This window comes from Populus alba, chromosome 11 (assembly GCF_005239225.2).
Source record: "Populus alba chromosome 11, ASM523922v2, whole genome shotgun sequence".
Taxonomy (NCBI): domain Eukaryota; kingdom Viridiplantae; phylum Streptophyta; class Magnoliopsida; order Malpighiales; family Salicaceae; genus Populus; species Populus alba.
The window spans coordinates 13,478,378-13,501,884 of NC_133294.1; the positions used below are offsets into that span (position 1 = coordinate 13,478,378).

The 23,507-nt window shown below is 34.7% G+C and overlaps 2 protein-coding genes across 3 annotated transcripts; both read right to left on the minus strand.

Annotated features, from left to right (window-relative positions):
- Nucleotides 1-13,266: 13,266 nt before the first annotated feature.
- Nucleotides 13,267-16,361, minus strand: LOC118038381 (protein trichome birefringence-like 41). Its single transcript, XM_035044713.2, has 5 exons — nucleotides 15,884-16,361; nucleotides 15,517-15,688; nucleotides 14,101-14,276; nucleotides 13,850-14,008; nucleotides 13,267-13,735 (listed from the first exon to the last, which is right to left on the minus strand). Exons 1-5 carry the CDS (start codon nucleotides 16,174-16,176, stop codon nucleotides 13,423-13,425), a joined length of 1,113 nt encoding a protein of 370 aa, XP_034900604.1. The 5' UTR covers nucleotides 16,177-16,361; the 3' UTR covers nucleotides 13,267-13,422.
- A 1,440-nt stretch (nucleotides 16,362-17,801) lies between these two features.
- Nucleotides 17,802-22,363, minus strand: LOC118038383 (protein trichome birefringence-like 41). Of its 2 annotated transcripts, none has more exons than XM_035044715.2 (5): nucleotides 21,951-22,363; nucleotides 20,507-20,678; nucleotides 19,736-19,911; nucleotides 19,466-19,624; nucleotides 17,802-18,210 (listed from the first exon to the last, which is right to left on the minus strand). In XM_035044715.2, exons 1-5 carry the CDS (start codon nucleotides 22,202-22,204, stop codon nucleotides 17,913-17,915), a joined length of 1,059 nt encoding a protein of 352 aa, XP_034900606.1. In that variant the 5' UTR covers nucleotides 22,205-22,363; the 3' UTR covers nucleotides 17,802-17,912. The 2 variants fall into 2 exon arrangements, with proteins under 2 accessions (XP_034900606.1, XP_034900607.1); XM_035044716.2 differs by having other exon boundaries at nucleotides 20,507-21,384; nucleotides 21,951-22,090.
- Between the last annotated feature and the right edge of the window lie 1,144 nt (nucleotides 22,364-23,507).

Here is a 23,507-nt window from a genome sequence, read left to right on the forward strand (position 1 = left end):
TTGAGTGCGCCTTTGAGCCCTCATCCCTTCGGTAGTGCGTTTTCTAACCCTACCTCCTTTTGAGTGCGCCTTTGAGCCCTCACCTCCTTTTGAGTGCGCCTTTGAGCCCTCATCACCATTTTGAGTGCGCCTTTGAGCCCTCATCCCTTTGGTAGTGCGTTTTCTAACCCTACCTCCGTTTGAGTGCGCCTTTGAGCCCTCGCCTTCATTTTGAGTGTGCCTTTTAGCCCTCACCCCTTTGGTAGTGCGTTTTCTAACCCTACCTCCTTTTGAGTGCGCCTTTGAGCCCTCATCTCCATTTTGAGTGCGCCTTTGAGCCCTCATCCCTTGGGTAGTGCGTTTTCTAACCCTACCTCCTTTTAAGTGCGCCTTTGAGCCCTCACCTTTCTTTTGAGTGTGCCTTTGAGCCCTCATCCTTTGGTAGTGTGTTTTCTAACCCTACCTCCTTTTGAGTGCGCTTTGAGCCCTCACCTCCATTTTGAGTGCGCCTTTGAGCCCTTATCCTTTGGTAGTGCGTTTTCTAACCCTACCTCTTTTCGAGTGCGCCTTTGAGCCCTCGTCATCCACTTCTCCATGTTTTTTTACTTGGGTAGGTCACCCATTACAATGAGACCATTCCTCCACCTGGGTAGGTCACCCATTACAACACGACCACTCTTCTTTTTTTCATCTGGGTGGGTCACCCATTACAATGAGATCGTTTTTTTTTTTTTTCATATTTTCTTTTGTTTTGGTTAAATGAGGTTGCCAGATGGGATCTCATGTAGCTTTGGTTAAAGGGAATCTCCATATAGGATTTCAGGTTGACCGAGCTACACACACAGGATTTTGGTTCTGGTTAGAGGGGATTGCCGAAAGGAATCTCAGTTTATCCCAACCACACAGGATTTTGGTTCTGGTTAGAGGGGATTGCCGAAAGAAATCTCAGTCTATCCCAACCACACACAGGATTTTGGTTCTGGTTAGAGGGGATTGCCGAAAAGAATTTCAGTCTATCCTAACCACGCAGGTTTTGGTTTCGGTTAAAGGGGATTGACGAAAGGAATCTCAGTTTAGCCCAACCACACACAGGACTTTGGGTCCGGCAGAAGTTTTAGGTCAATCAAATTTTGAGACAACCAGTTTCGGAAGACCAATTTTATTTTTTCTTTACAACACTTACTATGCACAAATCTTTGCTCCGTAAGCATTGTAAAGAGGGGGGCAACTGTTGTAACCCATTTTTGGGTCCCCACATAAAAAATAATAAAATACAAAAAAATTCAAAAAATATATTATCAAAAAATAGAACAGTGAAAAAATGTCAGAGCGCCCTAAAAATGCTCAAAAATTGATTGAGGATGTTCAAAAATCAAAAAATAATTTTTGACAGTATATCATTGACTGATGAGAGCCCCGATGATAAAGAAAATTCAATTTGAGGAAGAAAAATCCAAAATCAGAAGTTTATGGACTCAATTAAATTTTATTGAAGGTTTAATTGAATTTATGGAGAGTTTAATTGCAAGAAATTTTGATTTTGGAGTTAATTTAGGCTTTAATTAGAAGAAATTAATTTTCTGGGGTCAAATTATAATTTTTGGAAGTTCATTTGGTCAAATCAGGGGCTTAATTGCATAAATATTGAAGTTTAATGGCCAATTAGGGACTAAATTGAAGAAATCCGAGACCAAGGACGAAATTGTAAAACGCGCGCAAATTGAGGGCCTTCTTTGAAATCTGACGTATTTTGGCGCCTTTTTCTTTTAAATGAAACGGCGCGTTTTGACCAAAACGGCGCCGTTTCATTCACTATTGCTTAAAAAAAAAAAAAAAAAGCCCAAAACAGTGCCGTTTTGACGGCACTGTAGCTCTTCTTCTTCCCCTGGACGCGCGAGGCAGGGGAAGAAGAAGATTTTTTCTTCCCCTTTTCGCCTAATTTCTTTCCCGTTTTTTGCGCAATAAGACGCCCGCAATCACCCACTTGTCTCCTCCTTGTTATCCTTCTGAGTTGATAGTAGAGGGGCGGCCGACAGTGGCCGCCCCACCACGACACCGCCCCCCTGTTTTTGCCTATAAAAACAGGGGATGGGCACTAAAAAAAAAAAAAAAAAAGAGAGGAGAAGAGAAGAGAAGGGAGAGACAGAGAGAAGAAAGCAGAAGAAGAAGAAGAAGCAGAGAAGAAAGTCGAACATCACCACCGCAGGTAGCGTTTCCGTCGTTTTTTTTATTCTGCATGCAGATTAATTAGCGAGTTACTGTGCAATTAATTCACGGTTACTGTGCATGTGCACAGTAACCCGAAGATTAATTCTCTGGTTACTGTGCACACAGTAACCCGATTACTATGTGCACAGTAACCAGCCCATGCATTTGGGCCATGTTCGGCCCAGCCCATGCAATTGGGCCTGATCCGGCCCATAAAAAAAAGAAAAAATATTATTGTTTTAAAAAATATTTATGATGTTCCCATTTTTTATTTATGTTATTTTTATTAATATCGGGTAGTATTTTTATGTCGTAAAAATACAAATCGGGTATTACAATATCCGGTTTTTGTCACAAACTTCCAAAAAATACAAAAAAAATTTAAACAAACATTTTTGTGCATACGGCCAAGTGTCTCAAATCTAAAAAATCATATCGTATTTTTCATATGTAAAAAAAAACAATATTTAGCATGCATTTTGGCTTTAATAACCAGTTTATTAAAGTCAAGAGAATATTGGCCAAAATTTCAAAAACAACAAAAATTTTATTTTGTTTGTCTCTTAGAACCCGGGGTATGACATTACATGTAATGCGTATTCCGAACAATAATAAACCACAACACGATCTTATATTTTATCAGACATTAAAACAATGCAGCCTACCTTAGGTAGGGCGTAGTTGGGGTGCTAATACCTTCCCTTTACGCAACCAGTCTCCGTACCCGATCTCTAAAGACCAGTTAAGGTTCCTAGTAACCAGAACACTAGGTGGCGACTCCCATTCCAATTTTTCACTTGTAGAGACAAGAATTTCCTTGTCTCTCTCCCTATTTTCCAGGAATAAATTATTCCGATTTTCCCTTAAGGGTGGACGATCGCCGCGCCGCCGCACACGTGCGACAAAATACTTTAGTCTTTGAAAGATCAATATTATGGTCAATCTATGTAGCCTAAGTTTTTAATGCAATCTTCAAGGCTTCCAAACAATCCATGTCTTCAAATATCTCATCTCTCACTTGAAAGTAGTCCCACCTGGAACACAATATTGCTTCATTAGCTAATCATTTTATAATTTATTTACTAGTTAATTGACCACTCATTCATTTCATATAGAAACGTTGTTCGTCATATGTTTGTGAGAGTCCACTGTGAAGCCACCAATGATAGGTGTTGAAGATCAACATGTCCATTCCCAACCACTAGTTGCTAGTACTAATGGAATCCATCTTCAGAACCCTAATTGTGTTTTCATATACCACATCTGCAAGGAACCCATTTTTCAACCATAGAACTGAGAGCCTATATTTTTACAAGGATAAAAATAAAGATGGTAAATAAACGAACTTTTTCTTTTGAAGAAGAGTGATAAACACTAGAAAAAAAGAAAAAGAAAAAGAAAAGAAAACTAAAATATATATTGATTTTGTAAATGTTGAGAGTAGTCTTTTATTGTTTATGGTGTAACTAGAATTTGAAACTGATGTGTGGAGCAGACATGTTAAGAAAGCTCACATGTTCTTAAAAAACTGGTAAGAATAAAATAAAAGAAATGAAATCTCAATTTACTTTTTCAAATTAACGAGCTTATTAACACAGATTAAACAAGTCTATATGTATTTATTTACCTTTTAGAATTAGTCCACTTTTTATTTGTTTTGAGTTTTATCATATATTAGCTCTTATTTACTTAAAAGCCTAATGATTTTCTACACCAACACAATTCTAAAAAATGTAGAAATGTAATAACATATAAGGTTTGGGCATGCCCCCTTATATATTAAGTTAGTTGGCCAACTTTTTCTTAAAAGCCATATTTGCTAGTCTACCGTAACAAAAAAACCCATGAACCTGGCTTAATGCACTACTTTAATTTCCCATCCAAGGGTGTTGTTGACATCCATTAAGAAATCTAATTGTTTTTGGTGTTAGTGTTGGGCTTTTTTTGCGTCACTATTTAGTTTGGATACCTTTTCATTAGCACATTATCATAATGTTATGAAGAGATTCCGATCTTTTATAGGGAGTCGATAAGCCTCCTATAATTCTTTATTGGAACTTTATATCATTTCATGTTTGTTTTCTAATTAAACTCTCCATATCTTTCTTCACTTTCTTTAATTCTTGTATAACCTAATTCTCAGCTTGCCTTTTTGCTTCTTAAGCTTTTAGTTTTTAAGCCTCACTTGCTCCATGATAGCCCTTTCACCTTCTTCTAGCTATATTTTCTTCAACACTTGATTTTCAACTTTTTATGGGTTTTAGAGTCTCGTGCATTTTGGTGCTTTCAATTTGGTTTGTGAGCTCCAATATGGATGGCTTGTTATTGATGGTTTATGGTGGCTTATGATTGACCACTTTATTTTAACATGCTTGATATACAACTCAGTAATTACAGGGCTTTTTTAAGTCATTTTTTGGTTGACTATTCTAAGTCCTTCAAGTTCTTTATAATGCCCTCCAACATAGCCAAATATGATTCTTGAAAATTCATGTAACCTTACCTAACTTAGAAGTTCTTAACACATATTGCTTGTACTTTAATTGCCCTGCAACCATGAATGATACATAACTTACATACCCAGTTGCTCCAATCAACAAAATACAAGGGTGTTGTCCATAACAAGAAAGATAAGGTTTTAAACCTAACCAAACAACTTTCCAAGTAATCACAATAAATGACTTCTTATAAAATAGTTCGATCAACTTTGTTATTGAATACCTTTGCCAATTATATTTTATAAACTCTTGTAAAGGTTTTTGATGTAGTCACAAGTTGTTCTAAATATTAACTCTCCAATGATCATATTAATAATTGTCCATATATATAAGAGATACTGATGCAGACCAGCCCAGAAACACCAACAAGGACCCATTACATGTTCCAAATGGACCGATGACTCGGTCCAAGAAAAAGACATTGAAAGACGCATTAAATGCATTGGTTTTGAAGGTTTCCACCAAGTCAGAATTGAAAGGTCCATTGGAGTATCAAGAGGAGATCATAGTACATCTTATCCATGTGCAAAAGGGGTCCAATACAACCTTATTTGGGCTATGAGATGAGGACAACAAAGGAAACAAAAGAATCGTACTACAACTTGGAAACAATATGGTGGCTACCTTTTTCTTTTGTTTCTTGGATTAAAAGGCTGCATGGAAGGCTATAAATAAGCCTTCAATCAGTCCTGTACTATTTTAGTTCATTCTCTTCTTCTCATGGCAGAACATGAATTTAATATTAGGGGCTTTATTTTATTTTGTTAGCTACAACCCAAGGCTTCTTTGGGCTTAATTAATACTTTATTTTAAGCTAGGATCCAAGGCTTGTTTGGATTAAGTTATGGGCTTTTCAGTTTAGGGTTTTGGGCAAGTTTTGAGTGAATCTCATATAAGTCCACATAAGGGGTTCAATAGGGTTAACTTTTCAAGAACTATTTAAACTTATGTAGGCTAAAATTTCGGCAGCTTGGATGAATATTATTCTGAATTTTTTAGTTTTAACGTGTGAGAGTGATTCTTGTATTCTTCAGTTCTTGAACGAACTGAATCTGACTTATCGAAGATTAACTGGCTTCGTGGCGTCATTCTACTCATTCCAATAGTGTTGGTGCCTTGGGGCAGGTTTCCATTGTGTCACACTCCTATCAGACCTCTTTCGGCTTTCCGGGATCAGATCTCAATCTTTTTTTTTTTTTTTATCAAATGTAAGAATTGTATAGATCAAAAAAAGCAAGACAAGCTTGCGATATAAGCTCGAAACCAGCAGAGCAGTACATACACCAGTAAAGGGAACAGACTTCCTTGAACAAACCATAGCATGCATAAAAACAAAGATAAATAGACGAAGGGAACATGCTCTTGAAAGAATGAACCAAGGAAATAGGATCCCATATTCAAATAGCATGAACATCCCTCATGCAGGGAAGAAACTTCCTGAGGAAGAGAGGGCCCATCAAGAGGACCCAGCAGCAAAAATAGTCATGTGAAGCCAATTTGCATGAGCCATGCATATGGCAACAACAGCCAGCAGAGGAGCAATCAGCAGGAGACAAGCACAAGAAGACAGCCTGGACCCACAGACATCCAACCAACAGCAAATGGCATCCAATGCCTCACCAAAAAAAAAAGGCACCCAAAAAGAAGGGAATAGGATCCCATATACAAAGCATGAGTAGCCCTCATGTAGGACAAAGTAGAAATCCAAAAAACCTAGGGGAATATGCTCTCATGAAGCCTAACAAGAAATGCAGCAATAAGCAGCCAAAACCCCTCAACAGGGCATACCAGGATCTGAAAAGCAGCCTGCTGTTCTAGAGCAAAAGAGCATCATCAAACAACTTCAAACCAACCCAACCAGCAAGACCACGAGCATATCTGGACAACAACATGCCAAATAACATCAAGATAACAAATCCAACAGCCAATGTCCAAGCATTGTTGAAGGAGAACAAAGTGTCAGGCGGAAAAAAGCCATCACAAGCCAAGAAAGGACCACAAAAAGGAACCTGCCAAACAAAGCAACCAAGAAAAATAAAACCCATCAACTGAAAAGAGCACAAAGTAGAAAAGAAGCCACCAAAGAGCTGTAAGGCCACAAGAAACTATATAGGCGCAGTACGAGCCGACTTATCAGAGCTATTATTAGATGGCTAGAGTTTGGTTGACCCATATATTGTTGTGAACCCGGGGGAGCAGAGCTGCAGTTGAGAAACTGCCAAGAAGGTGGGATACCAGAGGGCCCTTGACATGGAGATGGACCAAATGCAAAGGGTGAAGCTATGGTATTAGCCAAGAAAACCTTGTGCCGCTTACGCCTTGGGAAGGGTTGTCTCCAGGAAGTAGGAGTGTCAGTCACCTTGGTTAGGGGTGTTGCCAAGGGAACAACAGGGGGATAGGAGCCAGACAGAAGTTGAGGTTCAGCAGTTGACTTAGCAGTAGAGGGAGAAGCAGTTGTGTGGCCGTTCGAAGAGCTGGGCTTGCGTTTAGAGGAGCTTTTCTAGCAAGAGGAAGTGGAATGCCCCATGGAAGCACAGTTCTTACAGAAACGGGGAAGTGGTTCATAAATAACCTGCTGACCCAAGGTTGAACCATTGGGAAGCTGGACAGAAACCAGATCAGGCAAAGTGCCAAGCAAGTCAACCTCAATGAGAACCCGAGCATAAGAAAGTTTAGTCTTGGTGTAGGTGGGTTCATCACAATGTAAAGGCCTGCCAATCACACTAGCAAGCTTGGATAAGCAAAGGGGGGTCCAGCATTAAATAGGTAGATTTGGAAAGCGCACCCAGATGGGCATCTGGATTAGGTCAGGTGGAGTGAAGTCAAAAAAATTAGGCATGACTTGCAATATTAATGGCCGACCAAAGACAGAATATGGTCCCCCACCCAGAGTATCCAACATAGCAGATTCAGAGAGAGATTCAAATATCAACCATCCAGAATCATGCATGGTGAGGTTAGTATGATAATGCCAGTTTTGAACAATAAATTGAGACAACAAAGTATACCCAGGGTTTGCCCGCAACAAACCCAATGAGACAGAATTTTAGTGAATCATCTGAGGGTGATACATCAGAAGCTAAAATTTGACAAGAAGCAGTGGATGTAAAGATTGGAAAGTGAACAAGACCAGGGAATTTAGGGGAACCTGATACATCATGCTTTACAGCCAATTGTCCAGCTTGGGCCGGAGGGGAATTATCATAAGGGGTTCGATCAGAAAGAGAAGGATGCAACCCATCGCGTTGCAAAGCCCTAGACCCCATAGAATGAGCCAATGGAATCACTTGAGAACCCTCATTAGAAACCCCTTTGCTTGCGCAGGAAGAAGAGGAACGTGATTTTAGATGGTTGTTTTAGAAACCCTAATACCAAGAAATCGAAGCAAATTCTCTAAAAGTCAGCTTAGGTCTGGGGGGAAGGCCTTGAGCCGAGGACTCCGAGTCCGATTGGATTGGTGATAGGCTCCGAAGTGGAACCCTATGTGTTCGCAAGGGAGCACGAACCGATGGTTGAAGCTCAAAATCCCCTCCACCAGACCGTCGAGTTATAAAGAGCTTCTTTGATTTGGCCATAAAAAGAGTAGTAACAGACGCAGAAGTGAAGAAGAGCAACGGTACTCAAATAGAGAACCAGAACGATGTGCAACACACAATCACCTTCTCTCACTATAACTAGGAATGTCTCTCTCTATAATTTTTTTGCTCACTACTGAGAGCTCTTTCTTATCAGATCTCAATCTTGATTGTGGGTTGCGTAACCACGTGATCACGATGTTCGCATCAGATACAAATAACACCGTATAACCCCTCTACCTACTTTCCACTAATGGTCCTTTTCTACCTTCATAAATACTTTGGTCAAGTTGAGGCTTATCATTCTACATGTTGAAGAAAACAACACTAACCTAAAAATGCCTAATGCCAATATTCAAATTCTGCTAGTGCCATCATTTTGCTCTTTTAATTTTTTTTATGGAACAAATCCTCTTATACTTTCCAATGTCATCCTTGAATGTTTTTTTTTTATTTCTTTCACTTCACCTATCTTTTTGCTAACATGAAAAATCTCTAAAATCCTCTGGACAACTTCATTGTGTCGTTTGCGATATTATTTTATGTGTACATCTTAAATAATCTTTAACAATCGCTAATACTCTTAAATGATAGGTATTATGTTGATATTTATAAAAGTAAAATATTTGTATGATGGATCCTAAAATCATGCCATAACTTTGATGGATAGTTTTTGCAATGGTATTTTCATCACTTCCACTGGATTGTTATATCTTTGTTAGAAGTCATGTTTATCATGAACATTCAATTTTTCCCAACACTTTTGAAGACCATTAACCTCATTAACAAAACCCAAATATCTCAACTCAAGAAGTTCATCATGAAACCCATGAATCAAACATTATCTCTTTATTTGTTGTAAGGACTTATACCTGTTTTGAAATTGTTCCAGGGTATACTTAACATTTCTAATTATCTTGTCACCTATATCTTAAAATATTATATATCCAGGTAGGTTTGTTAAGTCTTCAACAGGTTCCTCATCGCCCAAACAAACCTTAAAAGGTCAATCCAATGCCTATAAAATGCAAAGAGTATATATATACTAGAACAATACCACATCGACTGTAAATCACAACCAAATAGACTTTCAACAAGAGTCTAAGGTTTCATGCATGCTAGTCTAGGGTGAAATCCATTGAGATACCACTAATTCCTCATTACTAATGTAAAATGATGCAAATAAAAATGACATGTAATGGGTGTATGAACATAACTCCATATTCAATTCACATATGTACGATAAACATAATGGATAAAGTAAAATGCAAAAATAATAACATGACCTAATATTAAACCAGAAAAATTATATAAAATAGACAATCAAAATAAACATTACAATAAAACACATTATTTTTCATATAAACAAATAAAGCATAATCCTTAATAAGTATATCCCTACTAGAATAGTCATTATGTTGCAGGGGATATCTAGGTGAATTAAGGGTAAAATTAAAAACAGAAGTCGCCACGTAGTTTTATGATAACTAAGAACCCTAATATGTTTTTCAAAGTTCTAGTTAATTGATATGATCAAAAGATTGATGTCTTCTTCCAAGTGTAAGAGTGTCGAAGTAATAAATAACCCGGCAAGACCGGGGTCGAACCACAGGGATGTTAATTGTATAAATTATAGACAACAACAATACAACAACAACAACAACAACAACAACAATAATAGTAATACTAATAGTAACAACAACAACAACAACAACAATAATGAAGAAGAAGAATAAGAAGAAGTAGTTAATGAGAACTTTGAGATGGAAGATTAATGTAAGGATTAAAGAATGATAAAAGCAAATGTCAAGGTTAGAGGATCCACTAATGGTATTTCAAACAAAGTATAGTATAAACTCTTATTATTCAACTGGAAACCACACACAAAGGAGGTTCCAATCGGATGATTTGTCATTAATAGCTTATTATAAATTCTTAACATATCATATTAATTATCTTATTTAAGTAACACCAAACATTTAAATATTGTCAGGAATTCATGATGCTAACTTATGTTAACAACAAATTAAGTTCCTTTCATAGCACAGGTGTAGGTTATACCATACAGTTGGGCTATGAGAGTGCCAAACATTTTTTGTACCAAGTGTTATACAACATAAATCTAGATTAACCATTTAACAAGCAAGGTATTAAGAATTAATAAGATAAAAAGATAAGACATGTTAATATTAAACATTAAGGTTCATGTTGAATTTACACTATACTTATTCTTACACCATTAGTGTAACCTTTTCACCTTAATATAATAAACTTAGCTAAACATAATGAAGAAGAGAAATATAAATAAGCAAAATAAGAATATAAATAAGATACAAGTTAACTAAGTATAGGAAAGGAAATGAAAAGCATAAACAAGATATTAATGAAAGCAAAACTTAAGAATTACAAAAAATATAAAGAGATAAATAAAGAGCATGATCTTGATCTGAACAACAAAGATACCTAAATGCATGGCAAATGCCTCTTTTTATAGGCTAAAATTTAGAACTATTGATTAGATGACTAATTATTGAGTGGGTGGCCAACTCTTGACTTAGTGACAATTCTTATCTTCTTGTCTGAACAAAATGTCATTACTAACATTAGAATTGAAACCAATTATACCATGAAAGTTCTAGGAAATTTGTCTCATCTTTCCAAGAAAAAAAAATTGAGGTCATTTGGACTTCTAGAACTCGAGATATGGGCTGAACACTGAACAGTGTCTGGGCTGCAGGATAGATTTGGACTTCTCTATTGTTGCTATAATTTGGACTTCAAAACGACATTTTTAAATCTTGGAATCCATATGAAAGTTTTAGGCCTATGTCTTACCTTTCCATTCATATAAAGAAGATCTAAATCCGAGATCTACAACTCCAGATATAACCCAATTACCGAACAGTGTACCAGTTTGGACTGAACTAGCATCTCTTTTCTAAGTTTGGCTCTCTCTTTGTCCTTTCAATTTTAGTACTTAAACTCATTAATCAAAACTTTCATTTACGTGATAGGCCCGCATTTAAGATGAACATTTACCATAAATTAAAGGTATCTTATATTATTAGATATGTTATTATAAAACATGTTTTAGTTAAGGAGTTATTGATACTTCAAGTGCAAAATAATGATATAACACCTTGATAAAAATACACTTTTAAGTACTAATCAGTAATCATCCTACCTAATATAAATTGCATTGTTTGTTTTTTTTTTTTAAATGACATGTATTTGTTATGCTTGTGGATGGCCTAGACCTAAGGTTTATATATATATATATATATATATATATATAACTAAAATAAAGAGTGCTTTTGGATTTGAACTTTAAAATGGTCGAATCCTCACTTTGAGCAAAGACAACCATGGACTTGATATTGATATGCAGTCACCAATTCAACTATCTAATTTTCAACCTTCAAAGATAAAAGCCAAGAATAGGTCATCTAATCTTGTGTTTAGCTCTCAATATGTATGACAACACACACACCACAAAAAACAAAAATACCCTAACAATAAATAAATATGTACCCACCAATTTTATTATTCGATAGTCAGCATCCAATGATTGCAGCTAGTAACAAGTAGCTTAATCTTGGGTTGAGTTCTCAAATAAAATGAATACACCACACAACAAACACACAATAAAAATCTAACACATAAAATAGATTAGAAATCTTGGTTTCAAACCCATTTTTATCCCACCTTAAATAAAAGATCGGCTTCATACCCTCATAGTTGCCTTACAATGACATGATCAAATCTATAACACCTCGATTATCCATCAATATTCATGGCTAAGAGTATTAAAAAAGCAAGTTGTGATATTCAAGTATGTTTAGATCAAGCTTTCTGTCTTCATGGATATTATAGAGTCTGGGTTAACTAGTTCAGATCTTTTGGAATGGCTAATGTGTTAGGATCAAACTATATGATATTTTGGTTTGTCTAGAGAAATCGATGTGGATAGGACCAAGAAAGATTACGACAACGATTACTGATGATGATTGGGGTTATAGGTTTGATTATTATAAGCAAATCAATGGTTTAGTGGGTTAGGAGAAGATCATGGTTATGAGAAAAGATGGAGGAAAATGGAATTGCATGATGTTTTTGGTCGGCAATGAAAAAGTCTTGGTAGTTGAGTGGGTGTTAGTATAGTAAGATTATCCGCTACCTTGAATATTTTTTTAGCTAGGTTTTTGTTTTAGTTGAGGGAAGGGAATTTAGGTGTATGGAGTATTTTTTTTGTTAGTTCTCTTTCTTTCTTTTTTTGTATATCTTTTGTTTGGATCTATTCTTCTTATAAGAGTGTATGGACTCGTTGTCTAAGATTCTCTATAAAATAAGAAAAACTACAAGAAAAAAGAAGAACTAATATTAGGAAATTTTATATTATACCCTTTTTGGTTGTGGATTCCTCATTAAATAAATTTCCTCTTCTTAGAATCTCCCCCATCATTTTTTGATTTTGTTTAATTTTATATTTATTTTTCAATCTCAAATTGATTATCTATTGACTTTTTCCTCGTCTAATTCTCTTTTAGAACCTCTCTAGTTTTTTATATATATATATAATACATGTTTTAATTTTTGAGTTTATTATTATTATAAAAACATATTAAGGATAATGGCGTAGTATTTTTTTGGGTGATGTAAAGAAAAATATTCGCTCGAATTAATTATCTAGGTTTGGACACACCGACTCTCAAGTTGTGATGAGAGCACTTACTATGAGTTAACGTGATTCAATATTTTTGAAGTCTTTATTTACTTAAACTTAATTTATTATGGTATGATCTTGTCTGCTATTGAATGTTTATTAGAAAGAGAACTAAAAAAAAAACAGCAATTCAATGAGTACTGTGATCTTTGGATATATTTGAGATTTAGATTTGAAAGTTTTCTAAAGTTATATTGGTTTCAACTACAGTAAAATTTCCCCTCCCTAAAATTCAATAAGTTGTGTAATTATTTATTTTTCATTTAGTTTAATATTTTCCATATCAAAGTCTTAAAAAGAGAGAACCATAAAACATAATTCATGCGAATGCTCACTCAATCTTCCTCCTTTATTGACCTGTTCTATAGTACTGTCTTCCATTGTTTTCTAGTCACAAAAACAATGGAGCTAGTCCTTATTTTTACTATTGATAGAAGCTCTAATTCATTGCCTTCCCTTGAGAGATAAGAGTCGCGTACAAAAGCTCATTCCATGTATCTGGAACCCCGGCAAGACACCAATGACTGCAATCATTTCCCACTTTGCCATCACTTCCATAGATGGATGGATGCCCGTCTTTTCTTAGTTGTGATAGTGCTGTTACATCAAGGAGTGTGACGGCGACCTTCATGTTCCTTAAAACGTCCCTCACCACAGCTGCTGCTGGTGGCGGGCCTCCAGGATACGAAGAACCATTTATTGGTTGGGTTTGCCCATTGCAGGTTGACTTGGTTTCGTTCCATTCCCTACCACTGAGTACACAAACAAGAATACATTAATCCAAAAGAAGAAAAAATCAATGCAGAGTCTTCCTCCACCGCAGCTGGTGGCGGTGGTGGTGAGAAGAAAGAGAAGGGATTGCTTACTTGTAATGCACTGGAGAGATGCCTTGAAAGAACACTTCGGTAACGTTAGGATTAACGTTAGTGTCAACCCACTTGGACCATGTAGTGAGCCCCTTTCTAAAAGCAACCAGACGATCCATGTCTTTTTGGATTGTCTTTCCCTCCTGGATGTAGTCCCATCTGAAACTCGAGCCAGAAACTTGATCTCGTAAATATAGCAGCAATAATTATAAATATTGATTGAACTTATATATATATATATATAAACCTACGGCTTTTGACTTCCTTTATGAGTCCACCAGTGCCAGGTGTTGAAGATAAGCATGTCGTATCCTTTCCAGTCTCTGCCATTTTCAATCGAATCCAGCTTCAGAACCTTGCCTTTCTTTTCTGTGACTAGATCAACTAAAAAAGGATTGCGAGATAGCTTCACAGAAACCTCACCATCCTGCAAATTACCATTAATGATTAGCTAGTAATTCATGGTGTCCGAAGACAAGTTACTGGCTATTTTTCATAAAAGCTTAACATAATTTGCAGTTACTTTGTACTCCTCATTAGTAGTAATTAATACCTTCTCATCGATTTTTTTTTCAAATAAAAATTATGAAAATTTTATTTAACAGTTACTGGCTATTTTTCATAAAATCATATTTTTTAAAAAGAGTATTTTCCATTGCTGAGAATAATTTATGGTTCATGTTAATTTCATGTTGAGGCTATGAAGTATGCATATAGCTTGAAATATGCATATAATTTCATATGATTTTTTTTCTTTTTTTATTGAAATTTATTTATAATTTGAATGCAACTTGACATATATATAAATAATTATCCTCGCAATATTTAACATTTTCTGTTCAAACGTGGGCCGGGGGTGATGTACATAATTTGTCTTTAGTTGGCTTTCTCTAATAATAAATTTCGATATTGTAAATGTATTTATTTGTTTTTTTTTTACAGTAAAAAGGTTACTTTTGGAATTTAAAATCAATCAAAAGTATATCTCATTCCTGAACAATTTAATTTTACAAGTGTATTAATTCATTTAGAATTTTTTTTATTAAATTCTTATAGATTCTGACCCTAATATTTATACTATCAAGTCAATCCTTTATGATTATATTCCTTATTTAATAATTGCATTCATTATAGGTTTATATTTCTTATCCTGAAAAAGGTAAAAATTATGAATTAATTTTTTCATTATATCTTTAATGGCTGCAATTGAAAATTATAGATTTTAAATAACTTTTTTAGTTATTTTGTTTTTCAAATATGTCAACTCTCATTCAGATATGGACTTATAATTTAGATTATGTTTGGTATCACTTAATTTGTAAATTTCTATAAGTTATTTTTTCAATTTTAACTTATAAAAAAATTACAAATATGTACATAGTCAGGATTTCTTAACTTAAACAAAAGATTTGTTGGGAAAAATGAGATAAAAATTTTTAACATATACTATTTCCTGTAAAAAAATATTTTGATGTATTTCTTATTAAATGTATTTTTAATCTAAAGTTATTTGAACTTATTTTTATTAATTATGTGAATAACTTTTGAGTTATGATTCAAAATTAAGAATTATTTCTCATAAATTCTTATTAAGCGTCACAAGAACTTGTTATTTCTAGCATTGAGAACAATGGATATCTGAAAGATATGGAGCATCAGAAACTTACCATTACTGTAAATGTAGAGAGGCCTCCCTTTCTGCTATAGGTGAAATTGGATCGTGGCGCAGAAGCGTGCAGCATGCATGTGAGTGACTGCCATTGATTAAAGCTTAAAGAATCCCCTACAAACAAAATCTTCTTCCCCTTGAATCTTGTCAAGAAATCCTCGCCATTGAATCTACAGCACCACGAGAAAGCTTGAGTTCACAGACTCCTCATGTCCCAGACTCAGATAAAAACATGTAATCAAATCCACATCCCAGCACTAATCATACAAAGAAACTATGCGCAACTCAAATTAACCAGTATCCAAAGTCAAAGCCATTTCTAAAGAACGTAAAACCTAGCTAGCTAGGAAGGAGATGACGAATACCTTGGCAATTCACAGGCAACAGGCTTCCATCTGTACTGGAGATATAATTTGTCCGGGCGTCCATTTCCCTGGCAATCGAATTCTTTCTCAATGAAAGGGCAGGCGGATGAATTATATAATGGATAAGCATCATCTTCAACCCAGCTACCCTGGAAAAAATCACAACCACCTAACTTTGAACCACCCAAGTTATCATATAATTGCGTGGCGTTGGATTGTCGAAGACATGAAATTATGAGAAGGCCAAGAGCATAAGTTAACAAGGAGCAAAAGCTGCGAAACCCATTTTCCATATTGATTCACGCTGCCTGGGGGCAAATGGGCAAGGGCTGTGTGAAATTATAAGAAATGTTCTAGCCTTTACATATGATCATAAGCTCTTTTAGGAATATATAGATTAAATGGAAAGATCTTTTTTTCCTCATATTAAAGATTTTCTTAGATGCTGGGATTCATGACTCATCAGTTTTTTTATCTTTTATTTTCTTATAAAAAAGAATTTTTTATTTTATTTTGGAAATTTTATAGTCTGTGTTGTTGGGCATTAGGAACTCTTCAGTGACGTAAAGTCTAATTTCTCTCCGCAACAACTGTGTTGTCATCCTTTTAAGGAAAGCTTCCTTCAATGACAGGGGAATTAGAAAAGAAAGAATCTTGAATCTTGCTGCCATTGTTGGAAGGGGAATGATGGGGGAGAGCATCATTGACGTGCTAGCCAAGAAATGGTATCATATCTATGATATTGGCTGCTCTTCGCAGTTTGCCCTATGGTGTTACATGATTTGGTATCTAGAATTCCTTTTAATATGTTTGTTTTTATGTTTTAAAAATATTTAAAAAAATAATATTTTTTTTAATCCCTCGTTAATTTTTTATCCACTATGTATTGCTCACTCCAATTGATACCAAAATAGAAATAACCGAGAGATTTTGTTAAGAAAAAGTAGTGCAAAATTAGAGCATTTCAAATCCAATTTGGTTCATTCATTAATGACAACCCATTAACGAGGGTTCTTTTTATGGATAAAAATCTCTAACCTACCAAACTAGATAACAAAAAAAAAAAAAAAAACAATTCTTTGGAACTCTATTATTTGCATATAATTATATTAATTAACAAAAACAAAACTCCCAAAGTATATGTAAAAAATTGAACAGATTTTATAAATTTATTTGTATATAATTATATATATTAATTAACAAAAACATATCATGCATACATTTTTTTACTGTAGAACTAGAACTAGATTATTATGAATTACTACAATTAAATTATTACTTTTTTTTTCAATGAAAAATAAATGCTTTTGTGTTAGGTATAATTTGATTTTTTCCAATAATTCATTGATTATTAAAAAATTGTTAATGAATATATGCATCTTTTTCAAAAAAATAAAAATTTAACTTACTTACTCCCAAAGTAAAATAATTTATTTACTTTCAAAGTAAAAAAAATATATAAATATTGAACAAGAGTTTTTCTATCTTTTGATTTTTTATAATACAGTAAAAAGATATTTTTTTTATCATTAGAAATAGATAAAAAGTAAGACATGCATTTAAGGGAATTTCAGTCCTTTTGTATAGATTTTTTATTTTTTATTTATAAATTCCATACTTATAAAAGGTATTTTAGTATTTTTAATTAAATATTTTTTTATATACAACAACAACAATAATAATAATAAAAAGAAAAAAAAAAAAGACATGTTCAAATTAACAGTAGAACAGAACAGTAAACCAGTGGAAATGGCTAGCAATCCTTGGGCGATGAATAAACAAGAGTTGCCGTGGAAGAGAGGCAAAATACATAGCGTGCATTCATGGATTTAAAACTTGATTCTTATGAACATCTAATACAAATGTTGCTGAATTCAAGGACAGATTGTGAAAGGGTTAAAAGGAATGCAAGAATGTCTGAGTTCTCGACGTTTCTGATCGATACTTTCTCAGAAAAATATGAATGCCCCATGTAATTCATGTAAGAAATTGTTCAACTTCCTCATCCTAAATAAATTTTTATGAATTTTCAACGTATAATTAGATTGTAAAGGATCTCATTCCAAGTATCAGGCACACCGGGAAGACACCAATGACTGCAGTCCAGTCCGGTCGACCCACCCAGACCATAATTTGAAGGGTGTCCATCCTTTCGTAGCAGAGAGAGGAGTGTTACATCGAGCAGAGTGACAGGCTTCGTAATCTTGCTTAAAACACCTTTCAGAACCTCTACAGGTGGTGGCAACCCTCCCGGATATGTTGAACCGGCGACTGGTTGCTTCTGACCCGCACAGCTCTTAGCGCTTGGTTCATCCCATACGGTCCCACTGATAAAAAAATACCATTAATTTGTTAAAAGCAATTAAACATTAATTTAATTATCCAACAAAAAAAAAAACCCAGAATTGTTGCATTCTAGGCAGGGGAGTAAACATTCTACTGATAGAATTATTTCTTTTTAATAAACCGAATTTATTAATAGTCGCAAAAGTTGGGAAACTTACCATTGATTAAAACACACCAAAAAAAGGATAAGACGAAATCTACAAGACTGTTTATTACTTATCAAATACAATATTTTAGATATTCACATCTATACAATAATTTTTGAAATTTGTTCAAGTATTTCTTATTACCTTAATATTATCTATTATTCAACATAAAATAAAAATAATAATATATATACACCCTATTTATTACTTTTCAGTGAAATAACTATAAAAAAATCACATATTTATGTTAATTTGATTTGATATCATTATAATTTGAGTTAAATTACCATCCCTAATGTGATGAGAAAATTGTTGGTGAAGATATTTTATTCTTAGATAACAGACAATTGCCTTTAAAACTTGAAAAATCATTACTAAACTGCATCTATTACGTTATCCATAAATCAACATACTGAATATATATATATATATATATATATATATATATTATATATATATATATATAATATTATAAAGTTTAATATTTAATAAACCTAATATTAAAAAATAAAAAAAAATAATAATAACAACTTAGGTCAATATGATTAACTTATAAAACTTGTGACTAGAATTATGTAATTAAGATTTCAAAATTAAAAAAAAATCCACAAAAATTTTAAGGACTAAAATGAAAAAAATCTTGGCATTTCAATATTTATTATTAAAATAAAATGCTTGTCTTTTAGTATATATCAATGATGTGAATTGTGATGGCCTTAATTTATATAATAATTTTTCTTAAAATTCAATATCATTGTAGTGCATGAAGAAGATTAGGAGATTAATCTACATCTATGATACATGATATTTTTTTTAAATATTTTTTAGTTAAAAATATATTAAAATATAATACAACCACTAACACGAAAAAACACTTTCTTAGGATCCAATTCACTCTTATGATTAGATTTAGCCTAAGACAGGATCACCAAAACTAATTAATTTTGTTTTCTACGAGATATTCATTAATGAAATTTATTATATTAATCGTATTCATCCCTATGATTAGATTTAGCCTAATGGAATTTAAATTAATTGTAGAACGTACACATTAATTCATCAATGTTGCGATCACAATCAAAGAGCGTACTTGTAATGAGAAGGAGAGATTCCTTGGAAGAAAACCATGGTTTTAGCAGGATCAACGTTTGAATCCACCCACTTAGCCCATGTAGTCAGTGCCTTCTCAAAAGCAAGCATACGATCCATGTCCTTCTTAATCTCCTTCCCCACCTGGATGTAATCCCATCTGCAAAATCACAATACTCAGCTCATCTTCAAGTTTTTTTTTTTCTTAAAAAAAGAAGAAGAAAGCATGCCGCCATTCTGAATGACAGAGCTAGTTTCGGACAACACGTACGGTTGCGTGGGTCCTCTGCGGTTCCACCAATGCCATGTGTTAAAGATAAGCATGTCAATTCCGTTCCATAGCTTGCTGCCTTCAATGGAGTCAAGCTTCAAGACCCTACCAATCCTTTCACGAGCAACATCTACCAGGTAGACATTGCGATCAAGCATCACTTTTACTTCGTAATCCTGCAAGATCTTAAATGTTAAAAAACCTCAAGTGATTTTCCCCTCTACCATGCACAGAGACAAGCGATTCGGTAAAGCCAGGACCCGTCCTGTTTCGTTAAATCCAAGTCAGATTCTGACTAATCCCACTTGCAGTGCTACTTGAGGCGTTCATGAGAACTGCCAATAATTCAGCAAAATTAACTGGATATATAGTAATGGATCCTATGGTAAATCATGTTAATAAATCGATTCGTCTCGTCTATTAAGAACAAAAAAAGGCAAAAAGCTCAGAAGAATCGCAAAAGGAGCCTCGCCAATGGGAATTTCTAGGAAACCCAACGGCATTGCAGGCCCTTTTCCAGAAGCGGCTGAACAAAGAAAAGTGACCTAGAGGGCCACATGGCTGGACAGATGAAGACAAAGCATATGTCATAACTTGTCTGCCTGGATTTGAAAGATGTTAAATGTCTGTAGCATAAGTCAGACTATGATTTCACGTGACATGAACTGGATGCATCGATCCATGGCTGTTTTTTCTTAATTCTAAACCAATCTTATCTTATAATAAGAAAAAAAAGAAGAAGAAGAAGCTTGCTGATTGATGGGTGCATACCGGAAATGCAAATATGGAGACGTCTCCCTGTCTGGTTAAATTGTATTTGGCTTCGGGCACTGAAGAGTGGAGAATGCATGTCAATGACTGCCACTGGTTTCTGCTAAGAGAATCACCCACGAACATGATGCTCTTCCCCCTGAATCTTTCCAAGAAGTCTACTCCATTAAACCTACAAAAGTAGACAAAACATCAAGTTCCATTCTTGAATTATTCCTATGTTGTTTTTTCCATTTATTCCGTCGAGTGTTTTGTTGTTGGTAAGATTTGTTATTTGTGTTGTCATCACACTACAAAGCCAGCATCAACTTTTTTTTATATTAAAAAATAAATTGATATTAATTAGCTGTTTCAACAGTATCTTTTGTCATCAATGAAAAAACACCCATAATGCTGTTTTTTTAAAATAAATTATATATAATTGCATTTGAGCAGTAATTCCCCTAGTAGGTTTCCTACACACAAGTCAAAGAACCAATTTGGCGTGCAAGTTTCAAGTAATCGGTAACAAAAACTGTCACGGAGATATCAACTTCATTGAACAGCGGAGGTGGCTGGGCAGCCCTGAGGAGGAGTGCGGAAGATACCCCTCCCTCCCACCGAAGATTGCCGTGAGCTTGACATCATTTTTTGTACTGTTTTTCATCCCCACGATGCTAGCAGAGAATCTGTCGTCCCTCCCGACCCCACGATGAAACAAAGCGTAAGAAGGCAGACCACCCGCCCCGTGTGGCCAATCACAGGCAGACAGATTCCTTGAGCAGCTAAACATTCCCACTCTTTTCCAAATCATTGCAAGGGAGGAGCTTTGTTCTCATTGGGCCACGTACTTTGGCCCGAGAAAAACGCCAGAGTAATAAATAATTGGGTCGTGTCACCTGTGTGTGAAAGTGACAACTCAGTTCATGGAGGGAGGTACCAGGGAGACGTGTCTGAATCAGCTGTCTTGGTTCTCATTGAATGAGTAGAAAAAATTGATGGTGGAGGGTAATCAGTAGAAAAAGTGCGTTCTGCAACTGTGTTCTCAAAGAGTGGATCCTAGCGCGTGCATCACTCTATAAAATCAACTACGAAATCTACATGATGATATTAAAAAAGAAAAAAAAAACAGAGAGAGAGTCTTGACAGAAGTCATGATAACTTCAAATCACAGAAGAAAAAAAAAACTACTTTGACGTTCTACCAAGAGCAACATTACTCAAAAGATTCCACAGACGTGCCAGCTGCCAAACCATGTTTACTGATGGGTACGATTGTAGTGTGAGCCGCTTTTAACGTCTGTAATTATTGTTTTATAAAACGTTCAACAATGGAATAATGATGCTTACACATGAGCCATGAGCCATGAGCCCCTGTTAATTATGCTAATTATCCCCACAGTTGTCATAGAACGCAATTCAGAAAACTGTCATGCATATGATGGGAGAGAGGACTGAAACAATACCTTTGTAAATTACAGAACAGAGGCTTCCATCTGTACTTGGTGTATAAAGAATCGGGACGGCCATTCTTCTGGCAGCTGAACTCTCTTTCAATGAAGGGACAAGCTGAGGCGTTGTAGAGGGGGAAAGATCCATCAACAACCCATGTCCCTGTGAAGAAATCACACCCCCTTGCATTCGCTTTATAAACAAGAACAAGAAGTAGCAGAGGAACAGCTGCAGTCAGAGAGGAACCAGAAAGAAACCCGCTGCTCATCTCTAAATCTGTTCCAAATTAACCCACCGATAGAGTGGTAGTGAAGATCTTGAGAGAGAGGCTAAACAAAAGGAGAGGTTGTAAAGGAGGAGATTAATGAGGCCAAATGAAGCCTCTCTGTCTCTCTCTGTCTCTCTCTCTCTCTCTGATTTCCATTTACTACCTTCCTATATATATTCATAAATGTGTTGGAAATGTGTGTGTAAGTCACCTTTGAGAAGTACGGTTGTATAATTATGTAAGAGTTTGGGGTGGCAAAATGGAAAAATCATAATGCAGGGATTTGTTTATTTTGCTTTTATCAGCACTCAATTTCTTTTTCTACTTGAGTGAACATCTTTTATTTTTACTATCTTGCTTTATTTCTTTCGCACTTTCCACAACTTAGATTTCTTTTTTACCAATTAAATCTATATTTCTTTTTTATATAAATGGATGGTTTGTTTGTTTTTTAGGTAGTTTTTGTGTTTGTGATTTAAAAAAAAAATAAGTATAGAAAAATTAATTTTAGTTGTGACTCTTTAGATTGAAATATGTATTTAATTAAAAATATTATTGAAGCTGTTTTTTAAAAAATATATTTAAGGAGTTTGTTTAAAATTATAGTTAAATTTTATATTCTATTAAAAACCCTCAAACAAACATGTAATTAATTTATTTTTGTGTTAGTAATTCTAAAAAAATTACTTTAGAAAAATCAATTTTAATTGTTGTTTAGATTAAAATATGTATTTAATTAAAAATGTTGTTGAAATTTTTCCTAAGTAAACATATTTAAAGTGCTTATAAAGCTAGAGAATGACCTTTCTTCACGCGTTTGTGCCTCACGATCGTGAGGCACGAACGTCTCTGTTTCTTTGAGAAGAAACAAGGGTAAATAAAATTGCTCCCCTCTGTATAGTCTTCGTCCTCAGTTTTTCCTTTTTTTTTTCTTTTTCTCGGATTTGCTCTTTCTCCCCCCCTTTTCAGTCCCCTTGTGACCTTTCATTCTCTAGCTTTTATAGCCAGAGAACAATCCATTTCTTCCAACCATTGATTGCAGGTGTAATGGTGGCGGTGGGTGTCCATTGAAGAAGATGAACAACGCATCTACAGATGAACATCGTTTTGATGTTTAATGATTATTTGTTTTTTGGCCCTTGAAGTTTTAAAAGTTTTGTAATTAAGCCCTGTTTTAAATTGTAATTGGTCTCCTGCATTTACGCGCCATTTTCAATTTAGTCCTTGAATTTTAATATGTGGCAATCGTGCCTCTAATTAACCCCAAACTTTGCTATTTATTCAATGAAGTCCCTGATTTAAT